The following is a 22,446-nucleotide window of genomic DNA, read 5'->3' as shown; positions in this document are numbered from 1 at the left end:
CACATAAATCGAGGATAATAAATTTCTTGATTGTCCTCCTCTTTTCCCTTCTTCATTACCAAATTTTCTCCCATAACCATTATTATTTCCCTTGGTTTCTTGCATTCCTGTGCGAGTCATGGTTCACCTTCATTTGGGTCACCACCATCAGCACCAAATGGACTCCTGCACGAATCAAGACCTGCCTAGATCGTCTCCTGAGTCGATATCTATTGCTATAAAACTTTCTCTATACTTGCCTTACATTGATAATGCTCAATTTTATAATAGCACATGTCTACATGATGCTCACTTCCACATAAAGTCTTAAACTTGTAATATTATTTACTAATACAAAGATGTTGCATATGCTGAAATTTTTCATGTATTAGTACATGTTTAGATATTGTTATTGTTAAATGAAGACAGAATGAACATAAAACCCATAAAACATAAAGAGTAGAGTAGAAGATGAGAGAGCAAAGCAATTTTTGTTTTTACCACACAATCATACTGTTTGCATGATTTCATTCATATTTAAATGCAAACACGTGGAGAAATAACAATCCATCATGATACTCATACATATTGTCATCAAAAGATATGCAACCATTAACTTAAGAGTACAATTTTGTCCAAAATACAAACATAAACCCACTAACAACAACATTACATACAGATGCAAGTAAACATGCTGAACAACTAAACATCATTACAATAGTAAATAGTAAATAAGAAAAATTTTACTGCCATAAATTTAACAGTTATATTTTAAAAAGAATATTTTTTAAAATATAAAACTCTCGAAAATGAAGAAAAAAATAAATTAACTCTCTAAAGTTATTTCCTTTTACTTATTGGTTCGTACATGCAATTTTTTTCAATAGGATACCTGAACTTCCATGGATGGATCTATTTGTGACAACGGCAGATCCGATTCTTGAGCCACCCATCATCACAGTCAACACTTTATTGTCTCTTTTGGCCCTAGATTACCCTGCAAACAAGTTAGCTTGTTATGTTTCCGATGATGGGTGCTCTCCTCTTACCTTCTATTTATTGAAATTTTTGGACTCCCTTTTTATGTAGAGTAAAAGTTCAAATGAGAAGGTCCGTATGTCCCATTTGTTTAAGTGAAGAGAGTGATGCAATCCATCCCGCAAGGACATTGGATAGAAGACTCCAAGTAGATTGGGCCAAAGATGCAAGAGAAGGCCCTAGGGTTCTTATGAGCCTTAGGGTAGATTTCGGGCCCATGGGCTAAGTACGAGCCCACTTATCTTTGTACATATTAGAATAAGGTTTCATTAATTTTGGGTATTGTATTTTGGGTTCCATAATGTAGGTAGGGTACCCTAGAAATATAGGATTTTTCAGCCCTTGTATTTTAGGGCACCTAGACTAGTTTTTGTATTAGGGGTAGTTTTGTAATTTCACATGCACTAAGTGGATATTTGATGTGTGTGGTTGGAAATAAATTTAATTGAATTGGTAGAAGCCCAATCCAATTAAATTTTAGAGGGGGAGGTGAGCATTTGCTTACTACACCCCATTGCCGCATCATATAATCACACTTTGTGCATGTCCTTCATGCTTTTCATGCCTCATGACACCTAAGCACACTTAGTGGAGAATCTTGGAATTGATCTTGGATTAGTGGGTTGAACCATAACTAAAATTCACTAATCATAATTAGTGAAATTTTGGCTCCACAAATTCAATTTCAAATTCAAGTGAAATTTGAATTTCCCTCCAATTTTGTGTGACACTTAGACTATAAATAGAGGTCATGTGTGTGCATTTTTTTCAACTTTGATCATTTGAATATTAAACTTCAGATCTCAAAGCTCATTTAGAGCACAAAATTTCGTGCTCTTCTCTCCCTCTCCCTTCATTTATCTCTTTCTTCCTTCAAGCTCTTATCCATGGCCTCCTATGGTGGTGAGCTTCTTCTAGACTCATTTTTTCCTTGAAGTGGCGTCTCCTCTCTCTCTTCCTTTCTCCAATTCGCTGCCATTCATCTTCCAAGAAGCAAAGGAATCCATTGATGAAGAAGATCTTAGGCCTACAAGCTCCAATGGAGCTTGCATCAGAGAGGGTCAAATTAAAGAGTGGGATACAATGAAAGAGACTAAAGACTCGTTTGAGAGGGAAAACAATTACAAATCTAAAGATAAAGAAGGGAAGGAAAAATCATTCACATACCCACTGGAGAGTGTTTTTTAGATTTCAACTGTGAATTCGTTCACCGTTAGATCGGACTGATTTTTGGATAATAAGTTATACGCCCATGATATTTCAAATTGTTCAGTTGGATCAGGAAAAAGATTTATGTGCTTGTTTTATCTTTTTGTCTCTATTATACCAATTGGAATTTGTTTTGATTTGAATGTTCGTTTTAGTGCACTTTTTGGAAGTTCTCTTGTATCTTCATTGATTATAATGAAGTTATTTTTTTGGTCTAACTAGTGGTTTTTACCCTTGCATTGAGGGGTTTTTCATGTTTTGTTCTTTCTTTAATTTTTATTTTGGCGGTGCTTCTCACATGTTCTTGCAAGTTAATTTGGAGGAATTTATTTTCGTTCCTTTTCACTCTCTTGTAGAGTTTGTTATTTTATTGACCTATTTCCCCATCACTATTCTCTTGTGGAAGCCTCTAAATTTGCTAGGCTTTGGGTAACCATTTTGTAAGAAGCATAGTATACAAGTTAGAGCACCCTTTTTATACTTCTCCAAAGAGGCCAATGAAGATTCGCTAGAATTTAGACAAGAATGGTTAAGAGTGAAGGTATAACTGCAAACACATGCACATATATAATTGATGTGTGGATGTGGCTGTGAAAGGGAAAAGCGTGTCATTATTGTCAAGTCTGGAACAAATCTATGTCAAAATTCTATTTAAGTATTTTCTTGTCGTTTTTATTTGGCAGGACGAGTATGGAGAACTTACCCTTAAAATTGAAAATACAGCTACAAAACCGAATCTGTTTCAGCCTGTTGGAGAGCATGCAGAGTTCTCCAAAGCACAGCCAACAAATCATCCTACCATACTTAAGGTACATAAAAATATCATCATCAATAATTAAAATATAATAGGTTCTAAAACATTAATTAGTAACGTTTGGATATAAAACATTAATTAGTAACGTTTGGATAAATGCTACAAGTTTCTAACATAAAATTGTTTATTAAATATCTTTATTTCGGTAAAATAAATTTATCAGTTAGTTAAATTAATTATAAATTACTTAACCTTGTGTTGGTAGGTAATATGGGAGAACGAAAAAGATCTTTCGGATGGAATCCCCCACTTAATCTATACATCTCGAGAGAAACGGCCAGAATATTCACACCATTAAAAAGCTGGTGCCATGAATGTGTTGGTAACTTCACTTTATTCTTAGTTTCATTGATTCCAATTGTCAAATCTCATCATGATCACAAATTAACACCTTTGATCTTTTGATCCGCCAAAAATGCCAATTATTTGTACTATGTATAGAGAAGAGTCTCCGGGTTGATTACAAATGCTCCCATTATCTTAAATGTGGACTGTGACATGCATGTCAACAATCCTGAGATTGTGCTGCATGCATTGTGCTTTTTGTTGGATTCAAAGGGAGAAAAAGAAGTTGCGTTTGTTCAGTGACCCTAGCTGTTCTATGATGGATTAAAAGATGATCCTTTCGGAAGTCAGCTCATGGCTATGTCTGTGGTGCGTCAAATTTCTAACATTATTGGGAAAAATCCAATTAGGAGAAAGCTAGCAAAAGAAGTATAGTATATGCACTACAAGTGATAATATATAATTAAATAAGAGGATTATGCATGAACAAAATTGATATTCAATGTTTTGTGCAATGCATATATGCAGTACGTAGCAAGTGGATTTGCAGGACTTCAAGGAATTATGTACTCGGGGACAAATTGTTTTCTTAGAAGAAAAGTTATTTATGGCCTTTCTCCTGGTCACGATATTCAAATTGGAAAGGAGGGTCTTGGTTTCACCAATGGTAATTTGGATCAACTACATTTTCATCATTTGACAAACTCCAAAATGAATGGGAAATTATATTATATGGTCTGAAGCCAAGAAATTTATTATTTTATATATCTTTTGGCAGGAACACTGTCAGAAAAGGAAATAATACAAACTTTTGGAACTTCAAGGGGGTTTATAGAATCCGCTGAGCATGCTTTAATTAGAAGGGAAGACATTTGCTAGCATTGATAACCTTGGCAATGTTGATCTTGAGGCAGCGAACCAAGTTGCTAGTTGTGCATTCGAACGCAACACTGCCTGGGGTCAAAAGGTGGGTAATAGAAACTATAGCCAATTGTAACTTTTTTATCAGATATTAAACTAGAAATTTGTTTTTCATCATATTGATTTTTTTTTCAACTGCATATATGAAAGCTCATTTAAGAGATGCTTATATGATCTAAAATAAAGATTTCAACTTTTAATATGCCATAACCAAAATAAGGTCTTAAAATTTTAGTATCACTTATGCTCGAATAGTTATAGATTTTCGGGAATCAAAGTATTTTCTTGATAAAACTGTATACGTAGAATTAACTTTGTTGTAAAAGGAATTTATTTCTTACTATTTTGAGCAAAATTAGGTGGGGTGGATGTATGGATCAACATCAGAGGATGTGCTCACGGGGCTAAGTATACATAGAAAAGGTTCACCTCAAGATATCATAGGTCATATACTCATATGAGATGGGCCTCAGGATTAATTAATAAAGAGAGAAAAGAAGTGTCTATTATTATTTTAATGTGTTTGTTATACTCTTATTTAATTAAATATTATAATTTTCTATATTATTAGCTTAATTAATAAAGAGAGATACGTTTAGTTTTTATAGAATATTTAATAAAACAGAAAATAAACATGCTAGAGTGTAACAAACATTTCTGTACAATATATTAGTAATATATTATTAACTTTTTATTATTTACTAAATTATAAATGAGTTTTATTGAAGAACATTTATGTAGTAAAAGGTATACGTTAAATATAATAATATTTTTCAATTTAAAATATAAATTAGGATTAGGTATTGAGTTTTAAAAAATGATTATGCGAATAGAACAAATTAGTATTGAACATTTAAAAACTAAACTTATTTTATATACTATTTGACAAGTTAGTTAGGATTCAATTATGTGATAAATATGGTCAAAAAGCATAGACATTCACATGAGATGCATAGGCATCAACGCGCTTCTAAGAAGGTCGTATCCCTCTAAAAGCTTAATATCCAAAATGCAAATGTAACAGAAAGTGAATTAGGCCTAGTGTGGCAGATCTAGCAATGTGTATCAAAAGTCAAAAACATAATAAAATAAAGTATTAATTAAGTTTTTATATCTCAATTTTTTTAATCTAATTTTAGTGTCTTACATTTTTTATATAATTTTTAGTTTTTAGTTGATTTTTGGTCAATAATTTAAGTTCTTTTAAAAAAATTATTTATTTTTAATCTTTAATTTATTTTTATTACTCAAAATTAATTTTTGTTTTGTCAATTTTTAGTTCCTTATTTATTTTATATTTGAGATTACTTTTAAACAATAAAAATAAATGAGAAATTAAAAATGAATAATAAGTTTTAGAGAAACTAAAAATGATAGAAAAAAATTTAATGAAAGACTAAAGTTATCAAGGGATTAAAAACTTATTGACCCTCAAATAAAAAAGAGAGGGAGAGAGATTCAACGTGAAAAACACAAGAGAAAACTAAAAAAGAGCCATATAAATTTTCTTATGAATTTTTTTATCAAATTTAATTTGAAGATATTGTAAAACCATTTAATTATAGAACATTACATATAATATTTTATTTTATTTTTAATAATTACATCTTATATAATTTTTAATTAGTCTTTTTTTAATAATAATAGGACATTAAAATATTTTTAAAATATGTTTATTGTTTAATTACTATTATATTACTCATTTTATTTTAAGCTTTTTTTATTGTAAAATATATTATGTGAATATATTAAAATAATTTTACTCTTGAAAAAATCTCTTTATTGTATATTAAAAAACATACTAGTACTACTTTAAGTTAAGATTAACTTGTGATTGAAATATTGGAACTTTCAAAAAATAAAAATTAAGAATTTATTATAGGTTAATTAAGTTTTTAGTCCTCTAATTAGATTGTGAATTTTTATCCTTAAATTATTTTTCAAAATATGGGATCCTTAAATAATTTTTAGTTATTATAAATAATCTCTATTGTTCATGGATACTTGAAACGGTACAATTTAACAATAATTTTTTTTCATTTACATTTTAATTAACATTTCAATTATTTATCTAATTATAATAAAACTTATCAAGTATATACATGACATACATATAAAATTTAATCTGTCTTGTTTGTGGACATTTCATTATTTAACATAGAATATTAACAACAGAAATTATTTTTAATAATGACAAATTTTTAGAGATTAAATATTTTTTAAAATAATTTAAGGAACAAAAATTGAAAACCCAAAAACTAAAAACTAAATTTTAATCCATTTATTATTAATAATTATTAGAATATTATTAATCAATATCTTTAGTTAAAAAAGAAAAAATACTTATTATCTAAATTATAGAAAAAGGTAAAAAAAAAATCATAACATTTCACTTTCTAATAAAAATATTTCGTTATTTCATGAATGCCATTAGGGAGTTGTTTAACATTTTTCTAATTATTATACTTTGCTACTAATTTAAAGTATTTAATGAGATAGACAACAAGTCAATAAAAATCTCCTTTGAAGTAAATGCAGAAGAAGGAAGCAAACAGGAGTGAAGAAGCAACTTCTTAGCTGTTTGCTATTAACGACTTCAACTTGGTTTCACACTTCAATTTCTCTCTCTTTTTCTCTCTGCACACCACAACCCCTTAACATAGTTTGAAAGAGAGAGAGATGGCTATGAATTGCGGTGGCGTTGTGGTTCGGTTTGGTCTGTGAATGGTGGCACTGTGCATTGCAGGCTACATAGTGGGTCCCCCTCTCTACTGGCACTTCATTGAACACGTCAACCACTCTTCTTCATCTTCTTCTTGCGCTCCTTGCGTCTGCGATTGCTCTTCTCAACCCATCATTACGATTCCCCAAGGTAACTTTCCTCTCTCCACCGTCACATCTCATCTCAAAGTTAATAACTTTTTCCACCAATTTCCCCTTTTACTTTTCTGGGTTTCTGTTCAAAATCTTATCAATTGGCCCTTTCCTCAAAATAACTGGTTTCATCAAACCATGTGCTTCGACTTTAGATTTGCTTCCATGCTGTTTTTGTATGTGCATTTATTTATTTGTTATTGTTACTATCATTATTATCTATCATAAAACTGGCATAAGTTTTCATATTTCGATGGTTGCTTCAGTAATTCATGAATGTTGTACCACGTCGGGACTAACTGGCATAAGCAATAAGGCAATATGCAATAGGCATGGTATTATGATATAGTATCATCTCAGCAACTTAATTAAACATTAATATCAGGAACTCCTAAATTTTCGAGGTCCAGTTTATATATATTTAATTATAAGATTATTTTCAGAAATTTATTTATTCTTTTTTATGAGATTTTTTTTTAATTTTTAGATATAATAATTATTGTTTTCCTATATATTCTTATTTAATTATTCCTTTTCCAAATATTAATGAAAAACAATTAGATGGATAGAGATAAGAAAAGGATAATTCTGAAATGATAGTTAAAATAATTAACAGATTTTATGTGATTAACTAGATTAATTACTTTTTTAAGGGACATAAATTAGGTGAATGAGTTTTGTAATTAGGAACGAAGGGAGTACCTGTTGGACAACTTCACCCAATATTAATTGATTTTAAGATGAAATTCAAAATGATATCTGATCCTATAATTCATCTTGTTAAATCTCGCATATTCTAGGAGGCGTGGCAGGGAAAAGTTGTTAATTAATTACCTGTGTCACCCTTTTGCTTGGGAATGCTTGGTTATGTGCATCTTTGAGATAGTCAGATAGCATTGACGATGAAACTAACAATGAAGCAGCATGTTGACTGCAAACCGACAAGCCGGGCTCTTCCTGCTTAGCCTATTTATGTTTTCAATTAAAACCAATACTAACCTAAGCACAATAGCCTTGAAACATTTCCAAAGCCTATGCTTGCTTATCACTAATAAATTTTTAAATTCTTAATCTCTGTACTGTCAAAGCAATTCTAGTTCCAATTGAAGATTGTTGCTTCATTATGATTTGTTGCTGCTTTCTCTTGATCTGACATCAAATCAAACATATGCTTATTCCAGTTTCTTTATCTGTATTTGTGCAGGACTTAGCAACTCTTCATTTGAAGGTTGGTTTCTGGTTTCCTGAATGAACTCCAGTGAAATATCTCTATTGGTGTACTGTACATGAGTAAACCTTTCTTTATTATCATAAACTTCTATATGGCTGAATTTGAAACAAACTTGAATGATGATGATAGGAGCTCAAATAACGTAGTTACCCTCACCTAACTAGTAGGCTGGCTTGCTTTTTCTCCTTAGGTAGGGTGAACTATCAAGATCTGAAATCTTATCTTCCTTCTCTGTGTTTTTCCTTCTATAAAAATTGATTCATTATTGGCCTATTTTCTTTATGTCAATCTATATATGATGGATTCTGTAGTATATATTATAGAATTTTTTTTTATGTCAATCTAGTACTTTAAAGTGCTAAAAACAATTTAGGGCTTAGCTAGTGTTGAAAAAATTTGCTTTGAGGCAACATATAATCTGTTGTGTTCAATTAAAGGTATGAACTTGCTTGCGTTAGATGTTACTTCATGGTTTGAGTGTGATGTATCATTTTCAACATTAATAAGAAATGAATCTTTTACTATATAAGTGTCTGCATGGAGTGAAGCAAAACTCATTTAATATATGTTTAATAAATATTTAATGTCATTAATTAATTATAATATTTAATATCATTAATTAATTAACTTTGTCATCATTTTTTTTTAATATATTTACTACCTATATTAAATATTCCCTTAGTCCCAAAATAGGTACTGCAATTGAAAAAAAAAAGTTATCCCAAAATAAATGACATCTTAATTTTTCAATGCACTAGTAATAACTTTTTCCACCAATACTCTTAATAAATTTCACTTTGGTTTCTTAATGAAATACTAATATATTAATCTCTTCATCTCATTATATTTATTGTCTTAGGTTGTTTTATACAAATAAAGAAAAATCAATAAATAAATGAAAGAGAACAACAATTTTACAAAATTAATCTTATCATCATTAATTCAATTTTTATTTTGTAGTCCATATCATTAATATTATAAGGGTTATAAATGGAAAATATTAAGTAATGTTATATTGAAAAACTAAAATAACAATTGTGTATAAAATTATTATTCTTTTTCATCTTTTTATTAATTTTAATTTTCTTGATTTATGTAAAACACCTTAAGATGTGTGTGTGCACCTGTGTGCGTGTGTGATCATATCAAGAAATATTTTAAAAAAAAAATTGCAAAATGATGAGATAAGAAAAATATCATAAGAAGACTCATTTAAAAATAAAATAAAATAAATATTTTAATTTTAAGTCTCAATGCAATAACTTTAATATTTACAAGGAGCAAAACAAAATAACAACTCTTAAAAAAACTACCGAACAAAATATATAAAAAAAAGTTTTATAAATTAATTTGATTTAAATTTGATGTTACATTTAAATTTAATCAAATTAGATTGTATTTTTATTTTATGTTTATTTCGAAACTTTTTTTTTTGTCTGAAAATCGACCACACCTTAAGCCAGAACCCCTACTTTTTTAGCGTATAACAGTAGGCAGTAGGCACTGTACTGAGTTCACAGCTTCAGCATGGTTTCTCTCAGTCTCTCCTCACACCAACTGTCTTCAAATCAGCGTTTCATTCCCATCTCCATCTTCAATTCCCACCTTAGGTGCATTTCTCTAGACTCCTTTCTCTCCTTTTCTTATTTATTTTTTCTCATAACTGGTTTTGAAGGTTCAGGTACTTTTGCTCCGACCCCCAAGAACAACCCCAAAACGCAAGACCCAGATCAAGAAACGCAAGCAAAACCGCCAAAACCATCGCCAATCTCATCAATTCCAAACCTTTTTCAAATGGGTTGCTCTCTTCTCTCCTAAGCACTATCTCCAAAACCACTGTTCTCCGAACACTTCGTCTCATCAAAGACCCTTCCAAGGCCCTTCGCTTCTTCAAATGGACCCAGCAAAAGGGTTTCTCCCACACCCCCGAATCCTACTTCATCATGCTAGAAATCCTTGGTCGCGAGAGGAACCTCAATGTGGCCAGAAACTTCCTCTTTTCCATTGAGAAACACTCCAAGGGAACGGTCAAGCTCGAGGACAGGTTCTTCAATAGCCTCATTCGGAGTTATGCTGAAGCCGGCCTCTTCAAAGAGTCCATGAAGCTTTTTCAGACCATGAAATCCATTGCCGTGTCCCCCTCTGTGGTTACCTTCAACAGTCTGTTGTCAATTTTGCTTAAAAGGGGTCGCACCAATATGGCCAAGGAGGTGTATGATGAAATGCTTGGCACGTATGGTGTTTCTCCGGACACTTGTACTTACAATGTTTTGATCAGAGGGTTTTGCAAGAACTCCATGGTTGATGAAGGGTTTCGTTTTTTTAGAGAGATGGAGAGTTTTAATTGCGATGCGGATGTTGTTACGTATAACACACTTGTTGATGGTTTGTGTAGAGCGGGGAAGGTTAGAATTGCTCGGAATTTGGTGAATGGTATGGGCAAGAAATGTGAGGGTTTGAATCCTAATGTTGTTACTTATACGACTTTGATTCGTGGGTATTGTATGAAGCAGGAAGTTGAGGAGGCATTGGTTGTTCTTGAAGAGATGACTAGCCGGGGCCTTAAGCCGAACATGATTACCTATAATACTTTGGTAAAAGGGCTTTGTGAGGCACACAAGTTGGACAAGATGAAAGATGTTTTGGAACGAATGAAAAGCGATGGAGGGTTCAGCCCAGATACGTTTACTTTTAATACCATTATTCATTTGCATTGTTGTGCAGGAAACCTGGATGAAGCATTGAAGGTGTTTGAAAGCATGAAAAAATTTCGGATCCCTGCGGATTCAGCCTCGTACAGCACTCTGATACGGAGTTTGTGTCAGAAAGGGGACTATGATATGGCAGAGCAGCTGTTTGATGAGTTATTTGAAAAGGAAATCTTGTTAAGCAAATTTGGCTCTAAGCCGCTTGCAGCCTCTTATAATCCTATATTTGAGTCTTTGTGTGAACATGGGAAGACTAAGAAGGCTGAGAGGGTGATTAGACAGCTAATGAAAAGGGGTACACAAGATCCCCAATCATACACGACAGTGATTATGGGGCATTGTAAAGAAGGTGCATACGAAAGTGGATATGAGCTTTTGATGTGGATGCTAAGAAGAGACTTTCTTCCAGATATTGAGATATATGATTATTTGATTGATGGTTTTCTTCAGAAGGATAAGCCTCTGCTTGCAAAGGAGACACTAGAGAAAATGCTCAAGAGCTCCTATCAACCTAAAACATCTACCTGGCATTCTGTTCTGGCAAAACTTTTGGAAAAGGGTTGTGCTCATGAGTCTTCCTGTGTTATTGTTATGATGCTGGAGAAAAACGTTAGACAGAATATAAACCTATCAACTGAGAGTTTACAGCTACTTTTTGGACGTGGACAACATGAAAGAGCATTTGAGATTATTAATTTGCTTTATAAGAATGGGTACTATGTTAAAATAGAAGAAGTGGCTCAATTTCTCCTTAAAAGAGGAAAGCTGTCAGAAGCATGCAAATTGTTGCTTTTTAGTTTGGAAAATCACCAGAATGTTGATATTGATTTGTGTAATGCAACTATTTTGAATCTTTGTAAAATTAACAAGGTTTCAGAAGCATTTAGTTTATGCCATGAATTAGTGGAGAACGGTTTACATCAGAAATTGACATGTCTAGATGATCTGATAGCTGCTTTAGAGGAAGGGGGAAAAAGAGAGGAAGCTGCATTTATATCAAAGAGATTGCCAAGACTGGATAACTTGAATGGATCTATGCCGAATCATAGCACTAAGAAGTTCAGGCCTATTAAAGCGTGAGTCATGTTCCTTGCATATTTCATTATTCTGTTTTCATCTTTTACATTTTGATTATTGAAAGTAAAAATCATAAGCTTCTACAGGTTGAAGATGATCGTTATTTCATTAAGTAGAATATTTTGTTTGACATATAAACTAAAGTGATTGGATACATTCAACAGATTAGGAAGCTAGAATGTCATGAAAAGAGGTAAGGGACCCATCAACTGCTGCAATCAGGATCTGAGTCAATGTAGATCGGGGAAGCTCTTGTTCAGAATTAGACGAGCTCTATGTCTAAATGGTGACTTAACTGGGATTATTCTTTAAATCTTCTGTTTCCTAGACTATCATCAAAGGCTAATTAAATATTAAATATTAGTAAATGGTGACTCAATTTGGAACAATTCCTAAAACATTTATGTATCTTTTAGTGATTGAATACATGCATGTTTTTTTAACCAGTGCTATGAAAGAATTAGAGAGATTCCATGGTAATCCATCACAATTACTTTCACCTCACTAGATTGAACTAAAGGTCCCATTCTCCTTGACAAGTAAGGCAAAGACATGGCTCCAATCACATCCCAAAAAAAGCCTCACATGGTTTGAGTGTGATGTATCATTTTCAACATTAATAAGAAATGAATCTTTTACTAGATAAGTGACTGCATGGAGATACGATAAAAGCATAAGGTCAGAAATTTTATTTTGCCTGCAGTTGTGTCATCACAAAAAATTTCTGTCTGTTTTTAAAATCCAACTCCTTTTACCAACTGCTATTTCTTTTCTTGATTAATTGAATTGTCATTAGAATGTGCAAAGCACAATCCAAAGGTGGATGGAGACACTGAAAACAATGTTGCGGAGTTACTGTCGGAAGAACTAAATCTTCGGGAAACTGAAGCTTTGAAAAATCAGCATTGTGCTGACATGGCTCTGCTGGAGTCTAAGAAGATTGCATCTCAGTATCAAAAAGAAGCGGACAAGTGTAATTCAGGAATGGAAACATGCGAGGAAGCCAGGGAAAAAGCCGAGATGGCGTTAGTGGCTCAGAAGAAGCACTCTGCATTGTGGGAACAGAGAGCTCGTCAGAAAGGATGGAATGAAGGGCTTGCCAAATCTAAGAAACAGTCTAAAGGGAAAGTACACACTGCTTAGACTTGGTGTGGCCTCCATCTAGTTATTGCATACTAGTTTCAGCGAAGTGATATTTAGTACTGGAAGTAGTAAATCATCATATATAGTCCATATAATTAAAGTATTCATAAAATGTCAAAATTGTAAAAAGCCAATAGAGATGTCATTGTATTTCTAACCTCCATTTTTGGTACTTATTACATAAGAAAATTTTTGTAAGTTTGTGACAAATTTCTTACAAAAATTGTGTTACTAGTTTTTTAAAGATCTGCAAGTTTGTGACAAATTTCTACATAAGAAAATTGTGGTGCTAGTTCCTGAAAGATCTGGTTTGAAAGTCGATTTTGATTGTAGCTTATTCTAGAAATATAGCATTAGCAGAGATAAGATTTTTGTTTGCCTAAGGTGGGCAATGAATCTAACTGGAAGTAGGTCACCTAATTGCTTTTTAAGTGGGGATGGATTTGTACTAAGCCAAGAATTAAAAATTGTTAATGGGTGTATCATACTTCCCTTTACACTTGTATTTATATCATAAAATGCGTTGTACCAAACTGTGTGCAGTACTCAGTCAGTTTTAGATTAGGCTTTAACACAACTTGCTTAGGGAAGGGAAGACTTGTTACATGGCTTTATGCCAAATTGCCAAACATTCACACACTTGAATTGTCAAACGTTTAGGCAAATGCTAAATGGCTTCTGTTTTTTTTTTTTTTTCAGAGCTTCTATTAGCTTTCTACGTTTTCAGATAATTTTTTGGAAGTCAAATAATTTGCTATGTTTTGAATACCTTCCTTTAAGAAGTATGCCACTCAAGTTAGTGCACCCTTTGGATACTCCATATTGATGAGAAATAAGAGCAAAGGAGAAGATTCGACAGAATTTAAACGAGAATAGTTAAGAATGAAGGCTAGTTTAAGCAATTATTCACTTTGGCAATCCAACAAAACTGAGAATAAATAATCAGTGAACAACTTACTCTTTGCTGAAAGGAATGAGACCAGACCCCAAATCCAACAATATTAAAATCCATAGAGGAAAGTTGCATGCAGTAGATACATAACCCAATGGAGATATACATAACAAGGAAATATGGAATCATATCAAATAACGGAAAGGAAATATGAAGGGAGAGCCTTATCCTTCTACTTGATTTGCCTCTCGAAAAATATATAATGAACTGACGAATCTCTTCCAAGACAAGAAAATAACAAAGTGTAAGGTAATTCATGTCAAAGACAAGACAATTTTTTTCCTAAGTATTTCAAAGCATTGATTGAAAAAAGTGAAAAGTATTAGACAATATATTCAACATGAGGAAAATATAAAATTAATACTTTAAAAAAATAAAAATATTTCATAAGGACGAACTTTATACAACCATTGGGAATAATAATACAAGTGGGTTGGTAGTGTTAATTAAAATATACCCAACCCCACCCCACTCCAAAGTTGTTCGTCCAAAATTCTGACTTGAGTAGTTGGATCCTCAATCGATTCTGCATTCTGAGAAAAGGTCCATAGAAAGAAGAGAGATACCACACTCTCCATCTAGTAGTCATCAGAACCATGCTTTTGTCTGCAACGATTATGCATGTAAATTCTGTCCTCTTATTGATAAATTATTTGTCCATGAATGTTTTGTCCACGTATATTTCGTCTTTTGTCTGCAAATAGACCCACGCACAAATATTAAAAAAATAAAAAAAAAGAACTTTACCCACTTCATCCTTTCCTGACTTTAGCCGGAGAATATCCGATATGTAGGGATTCGGATAAAAACGTGGCCATGACTCATGAGTCAGAATTTTTCTGATTTATATATAAATGAAAGAATGAGATTGAATTTGGGAATATCTATGCCTTGAACTAGAAATAACAATTGTAGTTACTCTTGCAACCTCAGAAGCATGAATGTAATTTTTTACTTCTTTACGCCATTCAAAGAAACGTATATAATGCTTGTAATAGTATATTTATACCCTCTCCTTATATCCAATCTTCTTAAAGCATTGTAACTAGTTCTCGATTACAAGCAAAATATTAACATTTTTCACACTTATAAAAAAATTAGTTAATTTCATTAAATTATGTTATTTTTAATTAAAAATAAATATTTTTTAAAAATTATTTTTTATAGAAACTTGATAAAGATAAAAAAAAAATATTTAACCTTATTAAATGAAATATATTTTAAAAATAGATTCATTGAATAAAATATAAATAATTGAGATTTACTAAGAGAAAAAATTATTACTTATATTTGAATTCGGAATTCGGAAGAAGTATAATCTATTCCCACACCCTCAACATATGTTGGATTCTTTCCATGAAAAACATCACCTCCATTATTATAAATGTGAGTTGTGATCAATGGGTTAGGCACATTATTACCTACAAAAACAGCTTACATCTACTGCCGCATGCATTGAAAAGAATTTGGATTAATTGATATTTAAATCCACCCTAGATTATCGTCATCGACAAAGTTTTTGAATTTTAATATTTTATTCAAAGTGTGAAATTTGAATATCTTAAGCTATAAATATTTTTATGAAATTCTCAATGGTGAGAATATCACACATTCTTACTTCTTTTGGTTCTTATAAAATAATTAATTTTATTTTATTATTATTTTTTATACATATTAAATTAATTTATTTTCTTTTATTGATAACTTATTTGAAAAAAATTAAAATACTAAATTAGTTTGACCTTTTTATTTGAATTTCAAAAGTTGGAATTTTTAAAAGAAAAAATATTGAAAAAATATTATATTAATCATGAAAGAAGTTTAGATTTTAGTAAGCATTAATTTGATATCAAACATCTTGACCTTTTTTTCTTAAATTAAAGATGTCGAAAGAAATACTAATTAACAAAAGAAGTTAATGTCATATTTGAAGTATTAAATTATATTAAAACTATTCTTTTAAAAATGTATATAATATTTATAAAATATTATGAATAAAAGCGTTTTTATAAGAAATAAATAGAATTTTCTTCTTAAAAAAACATAAAACTATTATTTAAGTAAACACATTATAAAAAAAATATTAAAAAACAGAATTTTTATTTATAAAAACAAAAAAATTACTTATTTTGTTTTAAAAATGTGCTTTTTGTAATAAATAAACTAAAACAAAGGACCCATATTAGTTTAGTTTATAAAAAATGCTTAATAGTACAAAGACAAAAGTAGTAAGAAAATGGGATTGGTATTATGGTTTTCTCTCTACTAGTCATTAAGTCATATCCTAAGCGTCATTGGTCATGGACTCAAGCTTATGTTTTGATTGGTTAAAGGTTATTTTTCTCGTGCAAATTGATACTACTATGTTAAAAGAAGTTTTAACAGCAAATTCTCAAGTATAGCTCCCAGTTAATTTATATCCGATTAAAATCATGCATAATTTCCATGAATGCATGCTTGCCTTTAAAAGGATCATTCCCTGAGCATTAGGCTTTGTTGAATGGCCAGTGGCTACAGTGTGCCCCTATTTCTAGTTTGAGCACTTGTTCTTGCTAATCTGTTCAATGGCCAATCAAAACACCCTCCTCCCTCTCTACCAAAAACTATGGCTAAAACACACCTTTTCAAGAGCAATGGATTCCCTCATCTTCCTCCTCCTTCTCATCCTTCTCTCTTACCGTGTTTACTCCATTAGCCACTATTCTTTCCCTTGGTTTCTTGCAACCCTGTGCGAGTCATGGTTCACCCTCACTTGGCTCACCACCATTAGCACCAAATGGACTCCTGCACGAACCACCACCCACCTAGACCGTCTCTTTCTCCGGTAAAGTATTATATACATTGTTTTAAATTGTGGGAAAATGTTGCTGATGCGGCCGCAATTGCTGTTGCGATGAGTCTAAATACCTTGACATTGTGGATGCAACTGCGGTTGCGGAATGCTATTTAAAACCATGATCATATATTAACTCGTTGAGAATGGAGGAGTGGCGTTTAAATGTGAAAGTTATAACTAATAGCTTAGTTTCTTGATTATTTTCTTGGTTGTTTTCTAATGTAGTACTAATATTGAGAGTTTATGGAAGATGCATTTTTTTTTTTTTTTGTCAACAGGGTAGGTGAGCTTCCACAAGTGGATGTGTTTGTGACAACGGCAGACCCTGTGCTTGAACCAGCCATCATCACAATCAACACTGTGTTGTCTCTTTTGGCTCTTGATTACCCTGCAAACAAGTTAGCTTGCTATGTTTCTGATGATGGCTGTTCTCCTCTTACCTTCTATGCTCTTGTTGAAGCCACCAAATTTGCCAAACTTTGGGTACCTTTCTGTAAGAAGTACAATGTACAAGTTAGAGCACCGTTTAGATACTTCTCTGAGGATGCCACGGTTGACAAAAACACTGATTTGCAAGAATTTGAACAAGAATGGTCACTGATGAAGGTAATTTATTTATGGTATTAGCCATTTTGTTTACCAAGATTGGAAGGTTAGTTATACAAACACACACCCTGCAATGATTGATACAGTACTGCTACTTCCCTTTTATTGTATTTGTAAAAAAAAATATATATATATTTATTATGTTTCCTATTCTTTCTTTCTTTTATCCTCTATAAAATGAATGTAGAGCGCAAGAGGGTAAAAAATTGAAGTATTTATCTTCTGCAAAGCTTGAAATGACAGTTTGTAGTTCTTGTAATTTGGCAGAAAGAGTATGAACAACTTTGCCGTAAAATTCAGAATGCTAGCCAAAAATCGAATCCGTGTCCACTCGTTGGAGAGTATGCAGTCTTCTCAAAAACAGAGCTGAAAAATCACCCATCCATCATTAAGGTACACTACATCAAGCATTTTTATAAATATTCATACATCACATTTTATTGGCGTTGGTAATCTGTTCATTAGCTAGCATTAACGAATCACATTTTTTGAAATGCCAATTTTTCTTATATGATCTTTGAATCATATTATGATATTGTAATTAATCATAAATATATATAGGAGTACAGGAGTAAATATGTAATTTGCCTTCACAAATATGGACAATAATAAAGAGTGCTTTTAGTTTAGGCTACTGGTACAAAATATAGTTATCTTTGCATTAAAATAAATGGTTTAAGTTATGTTGGTAGGTAATATGGGAGAACAAAGAAGGGCTTAGAGATGGAGTACCTCACTTAATCTACATATCTCGAGAAAAAAGGCCACAACATCCACATCATTACAAAGCCGGTGCTATGAATGTGTTGGTAAAGTTTATTTTCCTCTGAATTCCATAAATTTTATTCTCTCATTAACAGCATTCACAAAAAATCAAATCTCTCTTGATCATAAATTAATGTACCTTCTTTCTTTTGATCTAAAATTTCCCATCATTTGCACATTGTACAGACAAGAGTCTCCGCGTTGATGACAAATGCTCCCTATATCCTAAACGTGGATTGTGATATGTATGTGAACAATCCCAAGATTGCACAACATGCCCTCTGCATTTTCTTGGATTCAAAGGGAGAAAAAGAAGTTGCATTTGTTCAATGTCCCCAAAGATTCTATGATACAGTAAAGGATGATGCTTATGGAAATCAGCTTGTAGCTTTGCCTATGGTATGTCAAGTCATACACCAAACAAATTTGCATTATGAGAAAGCTAGCAATAGGTTTATGAGCTATGAGAAATAAATGATAATAAATAGGTGTATAAACAAATCTCATTTTCATGCTTCATGTAATGCAGTACATAGGTGGTGGATTTGCAGGACTTCAGGGGATTATATACGCAGGAACAAATTGCTTCCACAGAAGAAAAGTTATTTACGGTCTTTCTCCTGATTATGACATTCAAAATATGAAGAAGGATTTTGGTTTCATTAATGGTACTTGTTACATAAGACTCACTATGCTTTCATGCTTTTAGAAATTCCCAAATGAATATACTTGTTGAAGCAGAACAAGTTCAACTTAGTAGTAGAATGAATTCCTGTTATTTTGTCTTAAGAAATATGTAACATCTAGTGTTACCGTCTTATATATCTTATGCAGGAACAAAGTCTCAAAAGAAAACAATGCAAATATTTGGAGCTTCAAGAGGGTTTGTTGAATCAGCTAAACATGCTTTAGAAGAGATGACATTTACTCCCAATGATAAGCTTTTCAAATCTCTTGAGCTTAAAGCAGCGAACCAAGTTGCTAGTTGTGATTATGAATACAGCACCGCCTGGGGTAAACAGGTGAGAAATAGAATCAATATTCAACTTGTTAAGGCTACAAATTGCTATCAATGATTTTTTTTTTCCAAATATAAAACAAGATATTCTGTTCTCATCTTACTTTAAAAAAATATAAAACAAGATATTCACACCTCAACTAAACAGTCAGCACACGGAGTCGCATGTGCATTTCCTTTTCGGTGCTTATAAATGACTGTGAAGCATGTTAAAAAGTCAGATTGAGATGATGTGGGGTAGGATATAAAATTGATTTTTAAGAAGGTGATAGTTAAATATTTTATATATGTACCTAAGAAATCATAAATAAATGAGAATTCAATCTCTTGAAATTTTTTACCAGTAGCTATGGATGGATCTATCTTGAATGTATACCTTACAAAAGTTGACAATTTAGCATATTATAATTTCTCCATGACGTATGCTTTTTCCTTTAATTTATTTTTTAAAAATTATTTTCTTCAAACAAAACGCTTATTTTCTTCAGAAAAATACTCAACCAAACATGCATTTCTTAAATGGTTATTTATAAGATGTTTTATCTATAAATTCAAGATATTAGTTTTTTTTTTGTATGAAGCTTTTAATATATCTTAATAAATACATGATTTAAAATTTTGGTATAACTTATGCTCGGATTAATTATTGACTCATCCAATTACAAATTAGTATATATAGTAAATTTATTAATTTTTACTATAATTATTTTAAATTTCATTACAACAATGATTTCTATTTGGTAGATAAATGTATTACATGGACAGTGCATAGAAATTGAATTTAAAAAAATGTTGATAACTGGTAAATAAATGCTTATGTTTTCTTTTCTTTACTTTTTTGTTAAAAGTGCTTAGTTTGTTGACTATTGAGAATGCCAGGTGGGATGGTTATATGGATCAACATCAGAGGATGTACTCACAGGTCTGGTAATGCACACAAAAGGTTGGAGATCAGAAGTTTGTTCACCAGATCCAATGGCCTTCATGGGCTGTTCACCTCAAGATAACCTAGGTCAAATGGGCCAACATAAGAGATGGTCCTCAGGCTTGTTTGACATTTTCCTTAGCAGCCACTGTCCTATTTTTGGCACTCTATTTGGTAAGCTCCAATTCAGAGAGTGCTTGGCGTACGTTTGGATCACTAATTGGGCCTTAAGATCTGTGCCTGAAATATGCTATGCCCTTCTCCCTGCCTACTGCATCATCACCAATTCCAGTTTCTTGCCTAATAAGGTGGGCACAAAACACATTACACAGAACTTTTGTTGACCATTTTAAATGCATATGCACATTACCACCTTCTCCAGCTCTGATTTCTTTCATAAAGCAACACAAGTTTTGTTTTGTTACATTCACTGGTTTAACACTTTTATCAGTTAGATTGTTGCATTTACTGGTTTCACTCTTTCAACCATCTCACCCACAGTTTTTATTATGCCATGCAAATGTAAAATGTTCCCATTTAAAAGTGTACATATCAGTATTTTTCTCCTCAAATAAAGATTGCACTTAAGTTGTAGTACCAAAAACATGCTGTAGAAGGATTCGTGATACATGTTGCAAAACTTTGTCTAACTTCTGTCCAGATTATTATTTAGGAATTTCAAATGGAAACATTGTTTCTTTCTTTCTTTCTTACAAGAAATTGAAACGTTGTTTCTTTTTTATATGAAAAGTACGAAATTTCGCACTAAGTAACTATCTTTTGTAATTATTACTACCTTTCTAGCTTTGAACACGTTGTTTCAACAGTTTGGTAAACGATTGTCGTGCAGGAACCCGGCATGTGGATCCCTACGAGTGTGTGTGTGATGTACAACGTAGCTACTTTATTGGAGCACTTGATATCAGGCTTGTCAGCAAGAACATGGTGGAACAACCAGAGAATGGGAAGAATAACAACCATGACTTCATGCTTTTTTGGATTTTTGGATATCGTCCTTAAGCGATTGAGGATATCTGACACTGTCTTTGAAATAACAAAGAAAGACCAACCATCTTCCAATGATGAAAATGTGGGAAGGTTCATTTTCAACAAGTCTCCCATTTTTGTACCAGGCACAGCCATTTTGCTCATTCAACTCACAGCACTAGTTATCAGCTGGTGGAGGTGGCAACAATCTCTTCTTAAGAATGAGCGTACATATGGGCTAGGTGAGGTGTTTTGCAGTGCATATCTGGTTCTATGCTACTTGCCTTTGTTGAAGGGATTGTTTGCGAAAGGAAAGTATGGAATTCCCTTATCCACAATATGCAAGGCAATGGTGCTAGCTTTCCTATTCGTTCAACTGTGCAATGCCTCCGTTGCCAATTGATCAGATTCATTTGGTCCTCTTTCATGTGTTCTAATTCCTGGTTTCTTTGAATTATGTTCACATTTTAAAACTGTATGCTATTGAATTTTGACAGAACATTGAATGGCAACAAGTTATACTATTGGGAAGATCTCCTACAAAAGTCATCTATTGATTCTATTTTTGCAATTCATGTCAATGCAGTAAAAGGTTACGTAATTAAGCTTCATTTGGTCCTACCTGCATAATCTTGTATGTGTTACCTCACTTACTCCCTGTTCTTTGAAACTATTATTTTAGTCCATACTCATACATTTTTAGCTCGTTTTGATCTCTACAATACATTTCTTTAATCTATCTTAGTCACTATATAATTTTGGACGGTAATGACTAAAACAGATTAAAAAAGTATGCGTGTAAGAATAAAAACAAGTAAATTTTAGGTATATGGATTAAAATGTAAAAATTGTGCAAATATAGGGAATCAAATAAGCAATAAACCTTAAGCTTTTAATCCTCTAAATCACTGTAGTTTATGAAGAAACATTATCCAGTTATCATTATTATACTATACCTTGACATCAATATCTATAGACTGGATCTAGTACCACTCATTTTTTGATGGCAATAGATTACCTGTTATCATTTTCAGTAACTGATTTATTTAATTCATATTTTGCTTATATGCAAACCCAG

The 22,446-nt window shown here is 32.0% G+C and overlaps 3 protein-coding genes and 1 pseudogene across 6 annotated transcripts; all 4 read left to right on the top strand.

Annotated features, from left to right (window-relative positions):
* Positions 1 to 5: 5 nt before the first annotated feature.
* LOC114379019 lies at positions 6 to 5,277 on the top strand (annotated as a pseudogene).
* Positions 5,278 to 6,752: 1,475 nt separating this feature from the next.
* On the top strand, positions 6,753 to 13,523 carry LOC114379766. Of its 2 annotated transcripts, XM_028338466.1 has the most exons (3): positions 6,753 to 7,118; positions 8,325 to 8,348; positions 12,933 to 13,523. In XM_028338466.1, the coding sequence occupies exons 1-3, from the start codon at positions 6,971 to 6,973 to the stop codon at positions 13,277 to 13,279; spliced, it is 519 nt and encodes a 172-aa protein (XP_028194267.1). In that variant the 5' UTR covers positions 6,753 to 6,970; the 3' UTR covers positions 13,280 to 13,523. The 2 variants fall into 2 exon arrangements, with proteins under 2 accessions (XP_028194267.1, XP_028194269.1); XM_028338468.1 differs by lacking the exons at positions 6,753 to 7,118; positions 8,325 to 8,348 and adding an exon at positions 12,301 to 12,422.
* Positions 9,834 to 13,069, top strand: LOC114379765 (pentatricopeptide repeat-containing protein At1g02060, chloroplastic). 3 transcript variants are annotated; one of them, XM_028338464.1, is made up of 3 exons: positions 9,834 to 9,961; positions 10,033 to 12,135; positions 12,933 to 13,069. In XM_028338464.1, exons 1-3 carry the CDS (start codon positions 9,879 to 9,881, stop codon positions 12,970 to 12,972), a joined length of 2,226 nt encoding a protein of 741 aa, XP_028194265.1. In that variant the 5' UTR covers positions 9,834 to 9,878; the 3' UTR covers positions 12,973 to 13,069. The 3 variants fall into 3 exon arrangements, with proteins under 3 accessions (XP_028194265.1, XP_028194264.1, XP_028194266.1); XM_028338463.1 differs by having other exon boundaries at positions 9,846 to 9,961; positions 10,027 to 12,135; XM_028338465.1 differs by lacking the exon at positions 12,933 to 13,069 and adding an exon at positions 12,301 to 12,714 and having other exon boundaries at positions 9,848 to 9,961; positions 10,027 to 12,135.
* Positions 13,524 to 16,593: 3,070 nt separating the features above from the next.
* On the top strand, positions 16,594 to 21,989 carry LOC114379276 (cellulose synthase-like protein H1). Its single transcript, XM_028337908.1, has 9 exons — positions 16,594 to 17,055; positions 17,346 to 17,673; positions 17,941 to 18,066; positions 18,366 to 18,482; positions 18,625 to 18,837; positions 18,968 to 19,106; positions 19,273 to 19,460; positions 20,336 to 20,689; positions 21,232 to 21,989. Exons 1-9 carry the CDS (start codon positions 16,796 to 16,798, stop codon positions 21,769 to 21,771), a joined length of 2,265 nt encoding a protein of 754 aa, XP_028193709.1. The 5' UTR covers positions 16,594 to 16,795; the 3' UTR covers positions 21,772 to 21,989.
* Positions 21,990 to 22,446: the final 457 nt, after the last annotated feature.

This window comes from Glycine soja, chromosome 12, assembly GCF_004193775.1.
Source record: "Glycine soja cultivar W05 chromosome 12, ASM419377v2, whole genome shotgun sequence".
NCBI classification, from domain to species: Eukaryota; Viridiplantae; Streptophyta; class Magnoliopsida; order Fabales; family Fabaceae; genus Glycine; species Glycine soja.
Note: the sequence above shows the minus strand (reverse complement) of the source record. Positions and strands in the feature narration are given on the sequence as shown.

Bases quoted from the DNA above. Each gene is read 5' to 3' on its own strand.
- LOC114379765 (XM_028338463.1), top strand. From the start codon at position 9,879: ATGGTTTCTCTCAGTCTCTCCTCACACCAACTGTCTTCAAATCAGCGT. The intron at 9,962-10,026 runs GTGCATTTCTCT...CTGGTTTTGAAG, and splicing joins ATCTTCAATTCCCACCTTAG to GTTCAGGTACTTTTGCTCCG. The intron at 12,136-12,932 runs GTGAGTCATGTT...AATTGTCATTAG, and splicing joins AAGTTCAGGCCTATTAAAGC to AATGTGCAAAGCACAATCCA.
- LOC114379766 (XM_028338466.1), top strand. From the start codon at position 6,971: ATGGTGGCACTGTGCATTGCAGGCTACATAGTGGGTCCCCCTCTCTAC. The intron at 7,119-8,324 runs GTAACTTTCCTC...GTATTTGTGCAG, and splicing joins CATCATTACGATTCCCCAAG to GACTTAGCAACTCTTCATTT. The intron at 8,349-12,932 runs GTTGGTTTCTGG...AATTGTCATTAG, and splicing joins TAGCAACTCTTCATTTGAAG to AATGTGCAAAGCACAATCCA.
- LOC114379276 (XM_028337908.1), top strand. From the start codon at position 16,796: ATGGCCAATCAAAACACCCTCCTCCCTCTCTACCAAAAACTATGGCTA. The intron at 18,067-18,365 runs GTACACTACATC...TTATGTTGGTAG, and splicing joins ATCACCCATCCATCATTAAG to GTAATATGGGAGAACAAAGA. The intron at 18,483-18,624 runs GTAAAGTTTATT...CACATTGTACAG, and splicing joins CCGGTGCTATGAATGTGTTG to ACAAGAGTCTCCGCGTTGAT.